The sequence below is a fragment of the Chiloscyllium plagiosum genome, unplaced genomic scaffold (genome assembly GCF_037043375.1).
Source record: "Chiloscyllium plagiosum isolate Xiang-an unplaced genomic scaffold, Cpla_swu_hap1 HiC_scaffold_53X, whole genome shotgun sequence".
Classification (NCBI taxonomy): domain Eukaryota; kingdom Metazoa; phylum Chordata; class Chondrichthyes; order Orectolobiformes; family Hemiscylliidae; genus Chiloscyllium; species Chiloscyllium plagiosum.
In genome coordinates this window covers 19,817,310-19,837,439 of record NW_028270191.1, presented here as the reverse complement: position 1 = coordinate 19,837,439, position 20,130 = coordinate 19,817,310, and the positions used below count along the sequence as shown (strand labels likewise).

The following is a 20,130-nucleotide window of genomic DNA, read 5'->3' as shown; positions in this document are numbered from 1 at the left end:
CTGCCTTTATTCCTGATGAAGGGCTTATGCTTGACACTTCTATTTCAACCTCTCTTCATTTGGGGAAAAAAAAGGACAAAATACACCTCCTTAAAGCCATAGTGTCATCGCAATATTGTCTATGGATCTGCTGTTTGTAAAATCAGTGTTTTTCTGTAAAACAAAAACTAATAAGGGTTAAATGGTGTGTATTTTTCTTCTTGCAAAATCTTTAGAAGCGTTTTTTTGTTGTGAACGAAATCAATTAAAAACCATTTTTTTTTCAACTGAAGGAATTGCTAAGAGGAATTGCTAAGTTGTTCATTTTCGAACAACTTGACATTCCAGCCATCCACATGTTATAATGTTAAAAGAAAAATTTAGGGGAACACTCCGGTCTTGGAATCCCAATTCCAAATTGGCTGGGAGAGTGCAGGTTTCAATTTCAACCGAGGGTTCTGAAGACAATCTCATTAGACTGAAAACATTAACTGATTCTCTCCACAGACCCTGCCAGATCTATTGAGTGTTTCTAGAATTTTCTGTTCTAACTTGATCAGATTTAGCTTTCAGAAGACCTATGACCTTTGAAGAGAATAGGCTGGGCCTTTTGTTATTGTTACTTTTTCAATGAGCTTGAGCTTTCTCCATGGTGTCTATTTGCCCGTTCCAATTTTACCACGGGAATGCATGTCTTTCTAATCATTGCAGTTTGGGTTAATTGTACAGAATCTACTGTGGTACCTACAATAAGAGACAATCTAACCATCACTCCCTAACATTCAGTGCCATTACTATCACTGAATCTCACACTGTCAACATTCTGGGGGTTTCCATTGACTAGAAACTGAACTTGACCAGCTATGTAAATACTGTGGCGAGAAGAGCAAGTCAGAGGCTGAGAACCCTGCAGTGAATAGCTCATCTCCTGACTCCCTAAAGCCTGTCCACTACCTACAAGGTACAAGTCAGGAGTGTGATGGAATACTCTCCACTTGCCTGGATGGGTGCAACACCAGCAACACTCAAGCTTAACACAATTCAGGACACAGCAGCCCATTTGATTGGCACCATATCTAGCACCTTTGACATTCATAATGGCAGCAGTGTGGACTACCTACAAGATGCACTGCAGAAACTCACCAAGAATGCTTTTGACAGCATCTTCCAAACATGTGGCTTGTAAAATCCAGAAGGTCAAAAGCTGCAAACTTGTGGCAGCACCACCACCTACAAATTCCCCTCCAAGTCTCTCTCATATTGCTGTTTCTTCAGTGTTGTTGGGTCAGATTCCCTCCCTAACAGCACTGAGTGTACCTACAGCCCAAGGACCACAGTGGTTCAAGAAGGCAGTTCACCATCACCTTCCCTTGGCAATTAGGCCTGGGCAGTAAATGCTGGCCCAGTCTGGGATGCCCACATCCTGTGAAAGTATGTTTATAAATAAAAGAAAAATGTTTTAATCTCATTTCTGCGGGTCTATTGTGAAGTGGTTTGGAAGGGTTTTTTTTTTTTACCATTCGTACATTTTGTAATTCAGTGCTGGTTTCAGAGTTCAGTCTGCAGTCCTTCCTGAGTACCCTGGAGCTGCACAGCTTTTAAAGAGAGGCTGCATTATGCTTTATGAGTGACTCATTTACATAACTCCACCAAAATGATGAATGGCATCATAGTTTTGAAATAAACTTTGTTTTATACAGGAGTTAATTGATTGTGGTTCAATTGGTTGAACCAGAAAATCCAACTTCACATGAAAGCCCTCATTGAGAAGATGAACTGTTTGCTGACCTTTGGCACAAACATTTTTGCTCCTGTTTTAGCCCTGATGAAAATGTGAGCCAGGAATTGGTCATTACTCAATCCATAAATAAAACTTCCAGTATTTTGGAATTGGTGCCCCTGATCAAGCTTAAGTATTACTTAAATAAGGGTGTTTGTGCTCGTGAACTATGTAACACTTTAGCAGCTAGCAGCAGCATCGAGCCCTTCCACCAGAGGTGCATCATTGACCAAGCGCAGCATTCAGCATCCTTTGCTGTCCTTCCACGATGCTCTCCAACTTCTATTGTACTGTTCATGCTGGGTTACACTGGGGGCTCCAAATTCACTTTGTATTGTTCCATCAGTTTTAAGAGTTGCATAGACTGCACTGAAATGAATAAACTGCTCTTGAAACATAGTGATGTAGCTCAATCACAACTGTTCTGGGACTGACTGTGATGTCTGTCTAAATGGGAAATGCTGGATTACACATTCTTCCCAGTTGATAAATTTTTTTATCTACTGTAATTTCAGGGTATCTCCGTGCTCCTGGTGGGATTCCACGTTCTTGAATTACTAATTGATGAAACCGCCATGCCTAAAGGAATGCAGGTAAGGAATCTAAAATAAAGCACAGCCTGTTGGATGTATGTGTGCGTGTATGTGTCATCCACAGACCTGTGATGTTTCATCTATCACCACCTCCTCCTGCCTCTCTTCACCCTGACCTCCATCCCAAATACATACTTGAGTTTTAAAAGCTGCACATCATCGACTCTGAAACGTCAGCATGGTTTTTGTGAGGTGAGGATATTAAAGGTTACTCAGCCGTAGTCCAATTCGAATAGTGGAGCAGGCTTAATAGGCTGAATGACCTTCTCCTGTTTCTTGTGAAGTGTAGTAGCTGAAACATTCCAGATTTGCTCCTGTCTGCCTATTACCCTGTGACTAGCTGGAATTACCATAGTCTGGTGTCTTTATCATTTCTAAAATTCAGCAAGGGAGGTCCTCAACATTGAATATATGTGATTGATGTCTAAATGCCAGGACAGTCACACGTTGTGTGTTCTGTAACTAGACCAACTAGCTGTAACCTTGTTATAGTGGAGTGAAATTGAACTTGTTAAATGCTAATCTTGATGATAGAAGCCATTTCATTGTGTGAACTTCTATATGACAAGATGTTTAGTTTGAATGTAGAAAAGCATGCACATGTATGTCGGCTGATGCATCTCCATACAGTCATAGAGATGTACAGCACAGAAACAGACCCTTCGATCCAACTCGTCCATGATGACCAGACATCCTAAACTAATCTAATCCCATTTTCCAGCACTTGGCCCATCTCCCTCTAAACCCTTCCTATTAATATATCCATCCAGATGCCTTTTAAATGCTGTAATTGTACAAGCCTCCACCGCTTTCTCTGGCAGCTCATTCCATACATGCACCACCCTCTGCATGAGAAAGTTACCCCTCAGGTTCTTTTTAAATCCTTCTCCTCTCAACTTAAACGTATGTCCTCTAATTCTGGACTCTCCCACCCCAGGGAAAAGACCATGTCTATTTCCCCTATTCGTGCCCCTCATGATTTTATAAACTTCTAATAGGTCATCCCATTTTTTAAAACAACTGCTTAATAACTTGCAAAAGTATTGTTTTTGACAGTAACTCAACTCTCTAAACCAGCACTTGATGCTAAATTATAAATGGCACATATACTCTTTTAGTAAAGACAAAATGCTAGAGAAACCCATGTTTCTCTGTCCAGATGTTGCCCAACAGAGTTAATGTTTCAAGTTGAATAGAGATGATTTTCTTTTTTGTTTCTATATATGCAAACAGAAGAACAACGTGTCAAAATAAGCAAACGTGAATTTTATATACCTTCTCCCAAAAGATATCATCCAGCCCTTTAAGCTGTTACTTGTGCTGTTTTCCAATGTGGTCCTTAAATCTTTTTCCAAGTTATATCATGCACAAATCTTAATAACCTGGAGAGGGAGCTCCTATACCATGTACAGCACATATCTGAAATAATGAAAAATGTTGGAACATGCACTGTATGTCTGCCAGAAAGGGGGGAAAAAGAAGGGTTAACTCTTCGCAACTCCTTTGCAACTCTGAACAATAATTGATTGTACAATATTGACCTTTTTCTTCTCCTTCCAAATATGGGCCAGCCTCTTGTATGATAGCTTTTTTCCCCCCCACTTTTCTTTGTGCACAGTATCTATGTTTTTGAAAGAAAATGGCAGCTGTCTGTTTGCAGGTCACTCTTGCATTGTGGTGGGGAATTTCTGAATTTTGTATCCTCCCAACTCTTTGCTGAATTACAACCACTGCCCAATACTTTGTCTAAAAGGCCATTCTTGCGTGAACCTGGTCAGAGTGTTTGAAGGTATTTTCACGATCCAGCTTAATGCCTCGACAGTACTGTAAAGTATTGTGCATTTAATTGTCACCCAGGATCCCAACTGGGCTACTCTCCTTCCCAACCTTCTCACTCCATCTCCTTTCTTCTTCAACCGCCAAACCCCAGCCCCATCCTGAAGACTATTGTAGTTAAACTCGTGTGTGACTCATGACATGTGATGGTTCCAGTGCTGTTAAGAACTTTTTCTATTCCAGGATCCTCCTCTGGGGAAAGACTCTCTGTCTATGTTTGGTTCACTTGGAGCAGCTGTGGAAGTTGTTCTCATTTTGTATCCTTTCAGCAATTTTCTCTTCTGTAAAGATGGATGCGGTCCCACTATGTTAGGTCACCTTCCCTTTGCTCACCAGAGTATCCTCCAGTTGCCTACTGCATGCTGTTGGGTTGCCACATGTAGTCGGCAGAGGCTAAGTGCCACAGTGAGCTTGAGGGAATGTTCCAATCTTCTACCTTAGTTTTTAATTGATTGTGGGATAGGAGTGTTGCTGATGAGGCAAAATATCCAGCCTCTGATCTGTTGTAGCTGCAGTATTTATGTGCCTGACCCAGTTCAGTTTCTGATTCATGGTAGCTCCCAGGATGTTGAGGAGCCATTTGGATCCAGAACTGGCTCAAAGGTAGAAGACAGAGGGTGGTGGTGGAGGGTTGTTTTTAAGACTGGAGGCCTGTGACCAGTGGAGTGCCACAAGGATTGGTGCTGGGCCCTCTACCTTTTGTCATTTACATAAATGATTTGGATGTGAGCATAAGAGGTACAGTTAGTAAGTTTGCGGATGACACCAAAATTGGAGGTGTAGTGGACAGCGAAGAGGGTTACCTCAGATTACAACAGGATCTGGACCAGATGGGCCAATGGGCTGAGAAGTGGCAGATGGAGTTTAATTCAGATAAATGCGAGGTGCTGCATTTTGGGAAAGCAAATCTTAGCAGGACTTATACACTTAATGGTAAGGTCCTAGGGAGTGTTGCTGACCAAAGAGTCCTTGGAGTGCAGGTTCATAGCTCCTTGAAAGTGGAGTCGCAGGTAGATAGGATAGTGAAGAAGGCGTTTGGTATGCTTTCCTTTTATTGGTCAGAGTATTGAGTACAGGAGTTGGGAGGTCATGTTGCGGCTGTACAGGACATTGGTTAGACCACTGTTGGAATATTGCAACATCTTATTGGAAGGATGTTGTGAAAGGGTTCAGAAAGGATTTACAAGGATGTTGCCAGGGTTGGAGGATTTGTGCTATAGGGAGAGGCTGAACAGGCTGGGGCTGTTTTCCTTGGAGTGTCGGAGGCTGAGGGGTGACCTTATAGAGGTTTACAAAATTATGAGGGGCATGGATAGGATAAATAGGCAAAGACATTTCCCTGGGGTCGGGGAGTCCAGAACTAGAGGGCATAGGTTTATGGTGAGAGGGGAAAGATAAGGGGCAACGTTTTCACGCAGAGGGTGGTACGTGTATGGAATGAGCTGCCAGAGGTTGCGGTGGGGGCTGGTACAATTGCAACATTTGAGAGGCATTTGGATGGGTATATGAATAGGAAGGGTTTGGAGGGATATGGGCCAGGTGCTGGCAGGTGGGACTAGATTGGGTTGGGATATCTGGTCGGCGTGGACGGGTTGGATCGAAGGGTCTGTTTCCGTGCTGTACATCTCTATGACTCTGAGTGGTACCAATGCTGTTGAATATCAAGAAGTAATGGTTACTACACAGCACTGTCTGGTGTGAGTATACTTGTCACTTTTCAGCCCAAACCTGAAAGCTGTCCAGGTCTTGCTACATGCAGATACAGACTGTTTCAGTAACTGAATCACAAATAAGTGTCCCCATCTCTTTTATAATGTAGGGCAAGTCATTAATTTAGGGTGGGCGGGTCCTTGGTTTAACTACTCATCCATAAGGTGGCTTGCTAGTTTCTGATGCTCGAGAACTAGTTTTTAACTGGCATGTTGAATGTTTTATTGCACCTTAATGTCCGTGCAGTTACTTAATGGTGTCTTCAGTTGTTGGATTTTACAGTTCCCCGTTTTTCATCAAACTTGCCCCCAGGAAGCAGGACACTACCATGACTAAGGTTGGGAAACATATCTGTTAAAGTAATTTCTTCTGAGGATTATAATGGTCACTTATAGAGTGTCACATTGTTCTCTTTGTTTCCTGTGTATGCTATTACAACACTGGGAACTGTACAATGATACATTGGGTAAGATCAGTGGCTATTTCCTCTTTGAAGTCTCCCATCATGTTCTCTCTGATTCCAGAATCAGACTACATATTATGATAAATGTTAACTCTCCAAAGAGCATCCACACCAGGGGCTGCACAGAGTTATAAACTGGCTACTAATTCTTATTTGCAAGCTATGCCAGAGACAGTGCTGCCCACAATACAAAAGCCAAGTTAGCCAATGACTAAGCTGTGTTGTCCATTTGCACAGCAGCTATGGACAGCTCTGTTCAGCTTGTTCTAATAGATTAAATTATTAATATTAGAATACAGCCAGCAAGTACTCGGTCAAATATTATGTAATTACGAACACTGTGAAAGAGGGCAGGAAAAGCTGATGGGTCCTGCCTCTGAGTATTGTGAGTTACAGGCCAAACCCTGCCAGCAGTGTGATTGTCCCAGAAAAGACAAGTTTTAAAAATGAAGACAAGAATGGTAAACCTAGGTGGAAAGAAAAAGATTCAGCAGCAGCCCTCTCTAAACTCTGAAGGTAATCAAACCATGAATGATAAGACCCCCCCCCTCACCCTTGACCCTGCAACTTTCTGGATATAGAGATGTTAGACATTTAAAGGAACTTGTCTAAATCTCTTTTGAATGCTTGTAGTGAGTCTGCACTCACTCGATGTGCTGACAATTTATTCCAGAGTATAAGATTCTGCAGAAAAAGCTTCACCTTGTAGCACCTCACCAGGTTTTATGCTTTTGTAACCAATGCTTATGTTATTGGTCTTTCCTATTGAGCTTAAGTAGCCTATCCATGTGGCCTGAATCCACTCCTTCAGATACTTTAAGAATGACGATTGTATCTCCTTGGAAACTGTCTGTTCCAAAACTCTTAAAAATACTCCAGGTCTCAGTCTGTCCTGGTAACTTGTAGGGTCTTAAATAGCTAGTGAGATAGTTATTGCATTGCTTTTAATTGTTAAAACTCACTGGACTCAGGCAAAGTTCCATTTGATTGGAAAATAGCTCATGTAACTCCTTTATTCAAAAAGGGAGGGAGACACAGCGTGAGAAGCCCCAGACAGTTAGCTTAACATCTGTCAAGGGGAAAATGTTAAAAGCTATTATTAAAGACATTTATAACAGGATACTTGGATAAGTTCAAGGTAATCGGGCAGAGCCAACATGGCTGTGTTAAAGGAAAATCTTGTTTAATTTATTGGTATTCTTTTGAAGAAGTAACTTGCACTACAGATAAAGCGGAACAAATAGATGCATTGTACTTTGATTTCCAGAAGGCATTTGATAAGGTGCCCACATCAAAGGTTGCTGGGGGTAATTTACTGGCTTGGACAGAAGATTGGCTGGCTAACAAGAAGTAGAGAGTAAGAATAAAAGGGACATTGTCAAGCTGGCTGGATGTCACAAGCGATCTGCAATGGGATCGGTGCTGGTACCTCAACTCTTTACAATTTATATAAATTATTTAGATGAAGGATTGAAGGTATTGTAGCTGAATTTCCTGATGACACAAAGGTAGGTAGGAAAGTGAGCGGTGCAGAGAATACTGGGCTAAAAAGAGTTAGGCTAAGTGAGTGAGCAAAGATCTGGCAAATGGAGAACAATGCGAAAATGTATAATGTCTCTTTTGGCAGAAAGAATAGAAAAGCATATTATCTAAATGGTGAGAGGTTACAGAGCTTTGACATGCAGATGTTTCTGGGTGTCCTCGTGCATGAATAGCAGGTACACCAAGGAATCTGGAAAACTGATCATGTTATCTTTTATTGTGAGGGGAGTTGAATGCAGGAGTTGGGGTGTTATGCTTTACTTATGCAGGGCGATTGTGGCACTGTATCTGTAGCACTGGGTACAGTGCTGGTCCATCATATGTATGGAAGGATGTTAATCCATTGGAAGCAACTAGAGAAGGTTTACTAGACTAATATTTAGAATAGCAGACTGCCTTGTGGGGAAAGGTTAGGCCTGTATCATCTGGAGTCAGAGTTGACTTCTATGTTACAATTAAGATCCCAAGGGAGACTTCATTGAGTGGATGTGGAAAGATGCTTCTTCTTTTCCATATTCCGGATAGAGCATGATAAAGTCATTTCAAGGATACTATTATCATGTCCTGCATAAAATCTTTCAATCAATCTGTTTTATTTAGATAATCGGGAACTGTGTATCACTGCTTGTTCTGAGCTCAGCCCTGCCAGTATTCTCCCGGACTCTTGGTAAGCAGTTGTAAATTTTTCCACTGACTGTAGCTTCCACCTCCACTTTTAACTATTGTCTCTAAGTTATTCAAATCTTCCTCATCTGCTGAGTGTGTATATCTCTGCTGAGGCAGTATCAGGGATGTCTTAATTGCTTTGACCTACTTAGCCTAGTGAGGAGAACAACATTGACCCGAGTTTTCAGTTTGTTAGCATGTACTCTACTAAAGAGTGATTTTTAAAAATGTGCACCAATGAGGGAAATGTCAGGTGAAGATGAGATGGAAGGAGTTTGAATTTACACTGCAACTTACATCAGTGAGCTCTGCCAATGTGATATCTTTAATGAGATGCTGTTATTATGTCATTGAACACAATAATCAGTTTGGAGCCCAAAAACAGTGAGAGATTAATGACTTTGTATAGATTACTAGAACTGCTTTTGGGGATGAACCCTGAAGAACTCTTTGCTTCTCTTCAAATAGTTCCAGTGGATCTTCTGTGGCAGTTTGAGCATGTAGGCAAGGCCACTGCTTAATGTCCCATTAAAAGGATGGCATCTCCGATGTAGCACAGCCTCAGTACTACACTTTAAGGCATTTGCTCCTTCTTGCTAAATGGCCTAGACATGTCTAATGTCAAGAGTCTCTTGTGATGAATGGGCACTTGGCTGGGATACTGTGGAGCCTTTTGTCGTTGGCTTGAGTGGAATGGAGAAAATCGAAGCAAAATCTATATTGGATAATAAGTTGTTGACATTAGTATCTCAGAAAAATTGCTGTGTGAACTCCCACTGCACCTGTAAGTCATTTATTGCCCATCAAGTCATTCTTGTGACTTCTCTGAATGTAACCAATAGCAGTGAGAGAATTGGCTCCCTGTTAACTTGACTGTTTGAATGACCTTTTGCTACCCCTTTTCATATTGCCTCTGGTAATCAGAGAACATTAATATGATATTTGATAATAAGGAATAGTTACCTCTTTGTATAATGCAAGGAAGGCACTGGTTTTCTGTTTCCACATAAAAACAGATTAAATTGTGGAATGTGATCTCCAAAATGCTAATTAGAGATCCCAGAAGCAAATGCAATAAAAACCAATTTGCTTCACACAAGTCATGACAAGCCTTTGGTCCTGATGGCATCGAGACAACATCATTCCTGTTGCCATTTGAGTTCCTAAGATTGCCTTTAGATGGCGCCAAACTCTTCTCTGACCACTGGAAGGTGAGCCTCATTTTCAACTTGCAGATCCAAAATTTATAAAATTCAGTTTTTCCTCTCTTTAGCAAAGCAGAATTTTTGAGAATTTGTGTCATGTCTCAAAAGTTCTTCCCTCTTGAAGACATTAGTTTCCCTCACTGTAATTCATTGCATGCATAACAGGCTTGATCTGCTAAATAGTGCAGATTGGTGCACATCCGGACTGTTAATTAGCTATTTACTTTAAGCAGGTACATTTAGGGGAGGTGATGGCCTAGTGGTATTATCACTGGACTATTAATCTGGAGATCCAGGCAATGTTCTGAGGATGAGAGTTCAAATCCCACCATTGCAGATGATGGAATTTTAATTCCACATTTTTATTGAATTCAAAGTCTAATGATGACTATGAAAGCATTGTTGATTGTTTGGGGGAAAAACCCATCTGGTTCACTAATGTCCTTAGCGGGGGAAATCTGCCTTCCTCACCTGGTCGCGCCTACATGTGACTCCAGACCCTTAGCAATGTGGTTGACTCCTAACTGCCCTTTAGGCAGTAAATGCTGTTATTTCTCACTTTGGTGTGGTCTTATGAAAGCACATGTTTTATTGAAGGTTTGAATGTAGAAAGATCCATTTTAACAACAATTTCACTTTGAACTACACAGTAGGAAATGATGAGTAAAGTGATGCACATGCAACCCTTCTGATTTCTCCGACAAAATATTAAGTTAGATATTGAAATTCCTTACCTCCTTTCAGAGAATTTTTTTCTCTTTTAGGAATCACAAATTTTGACTTGTTGGGGAACTTTGGCAGTTTTAACTGGCTTGGAAATTTTTACATCATCTTTCTCTACAACATGCTTTTTGCTGGTCTCACAGCAATGTGTCTGGTCAAAAAGTTCACCAAGGCTATGCAAGCGGAACTTCTCCATGCATTTGGTAAGTGCAACCTGTGCAGGTGCAACTATGTTATGACACATCAGTAAATCTGGCACCTAAAAAGAAGGCCGATCTACTAATATTGTGTGATTGTAATTATTGGACTCCATATTGAGGATAAAAAAAAGCTATCTTCCTATCAGGCATTCTGATTGGGTAAATTTTGACAGTACCAAGGTGCTTTTAATAATGTATTAAATATCCATTTAGAATGAGAACCACGTTGCGAGTGTGATGATATGATGTTCATCTTGTATTAAATGTTCACATTTTAATAGTTTAAAAACATGTGGATAACTTATTATTGAACCTCCATTCAGTTTTTGGGCACAAAATTCTAATTGAAGGCTACAGTTGAGGCATTTTGTGTCTCATTAAACTCACACCCTTGCTACAGGTAGATATGAATGTGTGGATTGGAGATGCTCGGCTTCACCTGAGAATACCAACTAACTTTTGACAGCTGCAAAATGATTGAATATAGTGAGCCAGTCCAAAAATGCAAACATCCCCTGTTGCTAAGTAATTGTACATTTTCTGGATTGAAGTTAGTTTGAATGTTTTGAAGCACAATTCTCTGGCAAGTTTATATTGTAGAGCTGTTCCAAGATGTGTTTACTTCCGAGCTGCATGCCATTTGTATTGCAGGGCAGATTCTGTAGCTTCCAGAGTATTGGGTAGCCACGACTTATTCAATTTTAATCAGACATTTTTTTTCCTGTCTCCGAATTTCTTCACTGGCTGGCATAATATATCCAGGCCAGCAAGCCAAGAACATCTTTATCATCACGTACAGGTAGCCTCTGTGTGGCTGGCAGTATTAGTTTGGGTTAACATCAGGAGTCATGCTTCTAGGCATGTCTAGTGACTTTCAGGCCTTGAAAAGCCACACTGGGCTTTTCTTATCTTGACAGCTCTGAATTGTAGTGTTTTTAATATTTTCTTACATTTCCTCTTGGGGATTCATGCTACAATCTTCACCACTGAACCTCCCCAAAATCGCTCTCCTTGACCACCGTTGAATCAAACTGTTTACAAATTGCCATCCTATTTCATCCCAAGCTGAGTTTCTGACTCCACATCCTCTCCATCTCAAGCACCACCTACTTTGATGTTCCTTCAAGCTCTCTGCCACTAAACCCCCTCGCCTGTAATCTTTGTAAGGTGCAGACCCGACTATTCCAATGATCTTCTCGTCAGCATTCCACCTTCTGCTCTCCATCAACTTCAGCAAAAACTCTGGGTATACCCTGTCCTGCATCAAGTCCCAATTGCCCATTACTTCTTCCCTTGCCGATCTCTCATGACTATTTCAGTGTTCCAATGCTTCATTTATAAATTCCTGTTCTAGTCTTGGGCATCATTCCCTATGTATCTCTGTAACCTTCTCCAGTACTGCAACTTCCCAATTCCATTCCTTTTTATTCTAACCTCTTCTGAGTCTCTCCCTTCTGGCTAGGCTCTAAGCTGTGGAATTCTTTCTCAAAAAAACTCTGCGTTGTCTCCTCCCTCTCCTTTTGACATTCTCCTTAAAAACCCTCTTGAATCAAGCTCAACATTTCTAATATATCTTCCCTCACTCTTGTTCTCCCTTTTCTGCCCTTGCCCTCTTTGTGCCTGTGGGATAGCAGCCTGCTGACAAACTAAGGATGGCCACTTGGGTGAGTTACTAGACAGCTACACACACAAGAATTCTACCTCCGCAAGCAGGTCAGCGTACTGCAAGTTATGAAAACCAATTCATCTACAATGCTGTTTGAGGAAGGGGGGGGCAGGGAGAAATATCTACAAATTAATAGAAATAAATCTGGTTTTATTTAATCTCTACTGTCTCAAATTCCCTGATTTTGGTACCACCTGCAGCTAAATTTAACACTTATTTCCTTGCAACAACAAATTGTGCAGAAGGTGCTGTAGTGCCCCCTTTCTCCAAATATTCTGCTGTCAATTTGATTCCAATTCAATCTCTGGTTGTTGATTCTGGAGTGATCTCATTAATATTATTTTAATAAACACTTGATAATGACAGTGCCTGTTGGGGCAGTGGGAAGGGAGGTACAGTTGAAGGCTTGATTGCAACAGGTTTGTTCATAGGCCTATGAAGCCAAATTCTGTGGATTAAGCACTATTTTTGGATTAAGGTACGAAATGTTAAACTTTGTTGTCATAATCCAGCATTCCGCTTTTCAGCCAAAGCGGGTTCCAAGTTGATTTTTGATGATTTCATTTGAAAAATGCATCAACAAGGGTTAAGTTACACTCTGGCCATGTTAGATCTGTGGTCAGTAATTAGTGACGTTTATCCTGAAATACAATCCCAGTCTGGTTCCTCTGGGTAAATGTTGCTGTGAAACGTTTTGTCTCCTGGGAGCCATTTCTAATCTCTCATTGTCAACAAATTGAATGCAATGGCTGCCCAAGCACAAAATCAGGGCCGCAGCTCATTTCGAAGGGTCAAGATAAGAAGGGATGAAGAGCCTCGCCTGCACCATATGATTAGGAGGGAGTTGATATTGGCACCTATGGGAGGGAGTTGATATTGGCACGTTAGCCGTCTTTTATGAAGGCAATTTCTAGATTGTGAAGGGTTTTTATACTTCAAAAGCAAACTACAATGTGTTGAATTGTATGGTATTTATAAGTTTATCGAGATAATATGCACCAATTGTTCAAACAGTTCAGTTACCTGCCATTGTTTGCTGTATTCCTAAATTTATGAACAAACTTTCTTGCAATGCCAAACGCCTTTTTTTTTGTTTGTTTGTTTTGCTTCATTAAATAAGGTGCTTTTGAACCTGGCGTATGAAGTCATGCATCCTCAATAAAGCAGCCTGACTTTGACAAGCTGCTCTACAGAATATAATACTAAAAACTACTTTCAGTGCTTTTCGGTGCGAAATGGACCCTGGGTAGGGAAGGGCTAGAAGTTTGCAGCGAGGAATTGTATCTCTGTTGTCCAGCAAAATGTTTTCCCTCTTTGGTAGAGGCTGAGGTGATAGACCTAATGTAGGATCTTACTGTATGCAAACTGGCTTCCATACTTGCCTACAGAGTGGCTTTATGAGTAACTCATTGGCTTTGAAGTGCTTTTTGGATGTCTTGAGAACACATACAGCAGCATAGAAATGCAAAATAGTTCTTTTGAATCTGGTGATCTGATCACTGTTTCAGGTCCCTTTCCTCCCCTTGCTGTGTTCTGGCAGAGGCTGCCTTTCTGTTTTGGTGGCCCCTGTTTTGTGTAACTACCAACATCACCTGCCAAGTGGTAGATATGGATATCTGGATCTAGCTGTTTGTCTCTTCCGAACTGACAGTAATTGCTGGGGTTTTCCCTCCGATGGCTCACCACTGCCTGTGATACTTCTACCTCCTAAAATACAGAAAATGTTATGATACTAAGGAGACCGTTTGGTCTGTCGTGTCTATGTCAGATATCCTAATAAAATGTAAGTGGTTATTCAGACCAAATACTTCAGGATGCTTTGTCTATAAAGTCTTTGTAAAATTTTTGTTCTGCTGCTTTGCAGACACTGAAGTTGCCCAATTGACAAATGTGCCTTTGATTTTTCACATTCATTTTCTTCGTTTTGAATAATTTATTTGACCAAGGGCAAACTTTGACAATAACTAAACTCTCTGACCAGCTGGAATAAATCCAAAATATGGAAAGAACTTGAGCATTATTGCCTTGAATACTGTGTTCTAAAATAATTAACTTCCATTTCTGGATGTAAAGATTATATTTTAAAAAATTTAAATGGGCTTGACTAAGCCTGGGCTCACAGTGGGGCTTCCTTGATCACAATGAATTCTGACTGGAAAAAAATGTTAAGTTATTTATAATTAAATTTGATAAGATTAGTTTAAAATAGACCATAGACTCTTGTAATGCTGACTTATCTCTGCAAAGTGGTGAGTTACATGAGCTAGATTGTTAGAATCTGAGTTTTGGTTTTCCTGCTTGTTCGTGGATTACAGATCTTGCGACATGTTTGTCTTTGGAAATAATTTTATCACCAGCTTCACTGAGCAATTGTGTGATGGCAGTTATCAGATATTCAGTGTGGTAAGGTGAAAACCTTGTTCTAAATGTAAATATTGTGCAGCACTAGCCTGGAGGCTGGGAGTTCATGGGTTGGAATCTGGATTTGCTTGTCCTACCATGCACATGGGTGATGGAAAAAAAGAGTACTTGCACAGAAGAGAGTGTACAAAATCAGTTTTTAAATTAAGAGTTGCAACTGGGGCAATTGCAGAGCAAAATAGACACTTAATTGTTTTTATTGAGGTCCTTCACCACTTGTAAATATTTGTGAATGAATTGATTGTGATTATAACTTTTCTTTTCAACATTTTATTTCTTCAGGCTTGGACAGATTGCCTCTTCCAGTCACTAGATCTTGCACCTCTGCCAAGATGGGTCCAGCAAGTAGCAAGGGACTTGTGTAACATTGGTGGATGGTTATGTTTGATGGGTCAGCCACAAAAGGGACTATATAATATTAATACTATACTGTGAATGCTGCTATCGCTTGGGTTTCGAAGTTCCAAGGCCTTCTCGTGACCCCATGTTCAAGGAACATGAACTTTTAAACTCAGGATCAGGCAGTTCCTTTCAACAAATCCAGGGCTCTTGGGGATGCCTCCAACTTCTCTCTCCCACCATAGAGAATCAAACTTTGTTTACTTTGTGAAGCTGGAATTATCATAATGAGCGACACCTCACTATGTAACTGTTATGCAACTATTATGAGATGGAATTAATCCAAAGAGGCAGATTTTTCAAACAGTTACATGTTTACATTATGTATTCTGTGCAATATGCTTTTTTTAAAAAATGTGATTTTAGCCTGTCTTATTTAAAGTGTTTTCCATCCTTGGATGTTGCCAGTGTCTTTTTCAATTTACTGTTCATCGATTGGGATTTTTTCCGTTTTAAACTGTTTTCAAAGTCGTGTCCGTCAAAATGGCTACACTCTGAAGCATTTCCTTGTCTGCCAGTAATAGGGGAAACTGGGGTTTGGAGTGCTGAAAGCTGTTCAGAATAAAGCTGAAACATGTATTTTCTATATGGAAACTCATTTTCTATAAAGTGACTAAGTTTGAAGAGTTTTGATCATCTTAATTATTGCAAGATGCTATTTAGGGAAAATCCTCCAGGATATTTCTCTAGATCATGCTCTTTCCAGAATCGTTTAATGCAAGCAGTGGAGAGTACTGCTGGCTGAGTAAGCCTAGACTTGACCATGCATAGAAAAAATTAGAACTCGTGAGATTTACTAATTTAACTGTCAGAGAATATTAAGTAGTAAATGTGAGATGTTGGTTGTTGAGATTTGGACAGGAGAGATGAGATGGTTATCATTTTATTACTTGTTTCAATGGAAAATTACTGGAGTGATAATCTGCACTGATTACTGGCAAGATTTTTTTGGTGTCAACTAAGCTGGCGTTTTGTCAGTGGAGTTGGTAATGTTAGCATTAAGAATACCAATGAAGCCAAACTTCTTGCCCCATTGCTTGGTAATGGTTTTTACATCTTTAACCTTTTTTTTGTTCTGTTAATGGAGGAAGTGTGTCAGGAGCTCCAATTGCATCTCTGTGCAAACATTCAGGTTGCTTTCTGCTCGGCCCTCAGCCAGGATTGAATTGAACTGCATTTCATTTCTACTGGATTTGAATTGCACTGACTTGAGTTATCTGCCAGCACTTCGGATTAGAAAGGTATCCGTACACAAGGTGTAGACTGAATAAATAAATGAGCCATCGACAAACTATTTCCATTTCCAACATCAAAAACAAGATGATTAATGCTTTCTAGTTATGGTTTATTATAAAATTACCCGTGTTAGTTTGGGCATTTGGGTTGTTTTTCCAGTGCAATCCAATGTTTTTCTTTGTAATAACTTGCAGTTACTATTGTTAGTCAATTTTTAGAAGTGGTTACCTTCTTTGATGCATTTCTGTCCACCATAGCCTGCACTGCATAACCAATAGCTAGAAAGGTGCATGTGGGTACCGGCTCTTGTGGTGACTGTGTGGCTCCCCCTGCAGTGCTTATGTCTCCTATTGATGAAGAACTTCCTCATGATGGCATCAAAATTTAGAAACTGAAAACTTCTGTCATTGCGAAATGTCTGACAAATAAGTCTAATTACATCCCTGCATCTTGGTTGTTTGGTTTCTGCCCCCAGGTGTTGTAGATAAATCTGCTTTTCTGTTCCTGATACTTCAATTAGCAGAAAACAATTTCAAATGTTGTTCCTAAAATAGTGCGGCATAATTAATTGCAGTTTAAAAATTAGGCTAGTTTGCAGCAGTGGTAAATAATTGTAAGATATAATTTGTTTTGGGATACTATTTAGGTTTTATTTGATTATAAGAATTAATTTAAGATATGCAAGCCTGTAAGATTCAGGAGTGGTAATTTCTGCAAAAGAACAGGCATCAATAGTGTGAAGCGCTTGTGCTGGGAGCCAAGCATACCGATAGATGTCAGTACTTTTGGACAGAAAGCTGCAGGAAAACTTTTCAGTAGCTACTTGGGCAGAATGTGTTTTTTTTTCTCAGCATCCCAATACCAACCAGGATAAAGGTTGATTGTTTAGAGTTTAGGAGAGGGGAGGACCATGTCTGATGGCTATTTAAAGTTCTTGAAGTTGAACGTGAGTGAAGTCCTGTTCTGTTGATGCTTGCTTAAAACATCCTTTATGGAGGGTATCGGCCATTTTGGCAGTTTGGGATGACCCAATGTTTAGCCTTACAGTCACTTTGCCTGATTTTCTCTGGAGGTCTGTGTAGGTCTTCATCATTTGTTTGTGTTGAACTTCATCGGACCAATCATGCGGATTGTGATGCTTCAAATGAATTTTTATTTCTCAAATGCAACAAAATTCTTGCAGTGTTTAAAAAGGTATGATAGAAAGAAGCCCAGATAGATACAAGCTGGTTGTTGTGGGCTAGTGTTTATGCCAACCCAAATGGGTTGAAAAAGCTGAATAGACAGTTTCCATTCTGACCTTCAGCATTATGAATGGCAGGAGGAGAAAGCTAAAATGTGTACAGACTCTTAACTCCAAAGTATGTGTGCCAAGTGTATCAAATAAGCATCCTGGAAGATTCAGGTTTTGAGAATATGGATGAATGAAGCTAATATAGAATGCTTGTTAAAGTCTAAGAGTTAATGATCAAACCTCCATTTGGGAGAAAGACTGGTTTGATCCATGATACAAGTTCAGCACCAGCAATTTAACAAAGATGTTCCTTTGGCAATTCCCATCATCATCAATGCTAAATGTCCACCTTGATGACTTTTATTTTCATTTGGAGTGGTGAAGGTATTTCTTTCTATTTAAGATTTTTAATTGGATTCCAAATTCAAATACTCATTCCTCCAGAGAGTTTTGACTTCATGATGGTTCTTGATGAAGAAATTTATTTTACAACTGAAGCATGACTTATTGTGACTGAAATGAAAAATCAACTATAAGATGCTTGTGATGGAGCTCAGTACTCTACTAATGAGACTTGTGTCCTAATGAGGACATAATGAGTACACAATTGCATCTTGATCATTCAGTCTTTGCCTCCAGGTTTTGTGGATAAATCTCTTTTTCTGTTCCTTACAGTTCAACTGTAAATGTCCTTTGAAGCAAAGAACAGTTTTATTTTGCACATGCATATGACTTGAAACAGATTGTTACTTTCAGACCCGGTGTATGATGTTCTGTGATCTGCCCAACATTCTGAACTGCCAGAACAAGGCAGCAAAGCTCGAACCCACCCTGATGTGTGTATAAAAACAAAAGCCGGGATTTCTTCCTGTTTTAAAATTAAGTTGCTGGAATTGAATTTTGTAACAAATCCACCTCCTAAGTGTATGTTTCTTTCATTAATAGATTCCTGATAAATACTTTGCCAGTCATATATTTGCCAACCTTGCAGCATTGTTAGAGAGTCCAGTTCTTGCAAGTGCACTGAGCTTGTTATGCTGCTATAAATTCCACTTGCAACTTTGATTTGGGATTTTTAATTTTCAGAATTGCCATTTTAAATTGAAACCAATTTTGCTGAAAAAAAATCAGCTTTTAAAAATATATTGGCAGACAGTAAATGTCTTTGAGAAGTAGAATGGAATTGGTTATAGTGAAGTTGATCTCTGGTTGCAATGAACAATGTTTGTCATCTTTGGTGTACTCACTGCATATTACATTTTTTTTCATCATAGTCAAATTTTAAGTACAATGGAAATACAATTTGGAGAGCGTAGTTTTCTTTTCCACACGAGTCTGTAAATTAACTATTACCGAGTGCCTTTTGCCAATGTGTTTCTCATTTCATCACTTTATGTATGTAGTGCAAATTCATTCCCCAGATGGATTTCTATTAATAAACCATGTAGATTAGTTGGTCTGCTACCCTTGGTGGTAAGTAGGCTGCAAGCACATTGTTTCTTAAACTGGTACCTCAAGGGCTACTTGGCTATAGACAGACTGGTGCCCATTGAACTGTACCCCAGCGTGAGTCAATGCCTTAAGAAGAGGAAAAGAGAATTTTGGGATGAAAGAAGCAATTTATTTCAGTGAGCTTTGCTCCCTGTCAGAATATCTATCTCTCTCTCTCATCAAAGATGGACATTCCAAATGTAAGGTTTACATTTTATTTTCAAATCTCTGAGGATTTTTGGGCTGAGTGATGAAAGTCTTCAGTTACAGGGAATATCCTGAATGCTGAATTAGTTAAGGAATCGCAAATACTTGGGAGGTCTGGCATTCCGAATTCCCAGCAGCCTGATCTCCTAACGTTGCTCTATATTGGAGGGAAATGACTCTGATTGTATAATCATCACTCCTGTGACAATGTCTTTTTACAAACTCCATTGTTTGGTAAATGTGTTGTGATTTGAAATTGTAATGTAATCTGTTTGTATCTTTGTGTACAATCTGTTAACGACAATACAAGTAAAATACATTTTTTTAAAAGTCCTGTTTGTTTTCACTTCTTCTGAACTTGATTTTGTAAGACTCCAGTCCCTAGTTAAGACTTTGTGACATGAATCACCGGTTACAGTTTTTCATTTTTGTTTTGCTCTTGGACGTTTTTTTTTAACTTCCATGTTTCTGACAGCTCTTCCATGATTGTGGCAGGTAAATGAGTTGAATTTGGAGGATGAACAGAGAACACTCTCTTCCATTTATTTCAGCTACTAATGTTAACCTGTTTTCATACCCTCCTGCCTTCCGAAATGGAAAAAAATGCCATGTTTCAACTGTCAAACATTTTAAAAATATTGTTGTCAAGCAAGTTGTCTTATTTTCACCTTGATAACTGCAGTGCAAACAAATTTAATAGTTCAATTTTTTTTAGTAAACAATCAATCAAATACACATTCTAACAAATGAGCAAAGATGTTGCCATTTAGTGACTTGTC

At 39.7% G+C, this 20,130-nt stretch overlaps 1 protein-coding gene across 1 annotated transcript in view; it reads left to right on the top strand.

The window, feature by feature from the left end:
• lmbr1l (limb development membrane protein 1-like) overlaps positions 1 to 19,671 on the top strand; it is a 62,348-nt gene extending 42,677 nt beyond the window's left edge. The window contains exons 12-17 of the mRNA XM_043681824.2: positions 2,275 to 2,352; positions 4,372 to 4,445; positions 6,145 to 6,235; positions 8,504 to 8,570; positions 10,539 to 10,700; positions 15,067 to 19,671. Of these exons, the coding sequence (XP_043537759.1) occupies positions 2,275 to 2,352; positions 4,372 to 4,445; positions 6,145 to 6,235; positions 8,504 to 8,570; positions 10,539 to 10,700; positions 15,067 to 15,149 (555 nt within the window). The 3' untranslated portion in view covers positions 15,150 to 19,671. The remainder of the gene's footprint in view (positions 1 to 2,274; positions 2,353 to 4,371; positions 4,446 to 6,144; positions 6,236 to 8,503; positions 8,571 to 10,538; positions 10,701 to 15,066) is intronic.
• The last annotated feature ends 459 nt before the right edge of the window (positions 19,672 to 20,130 follow it).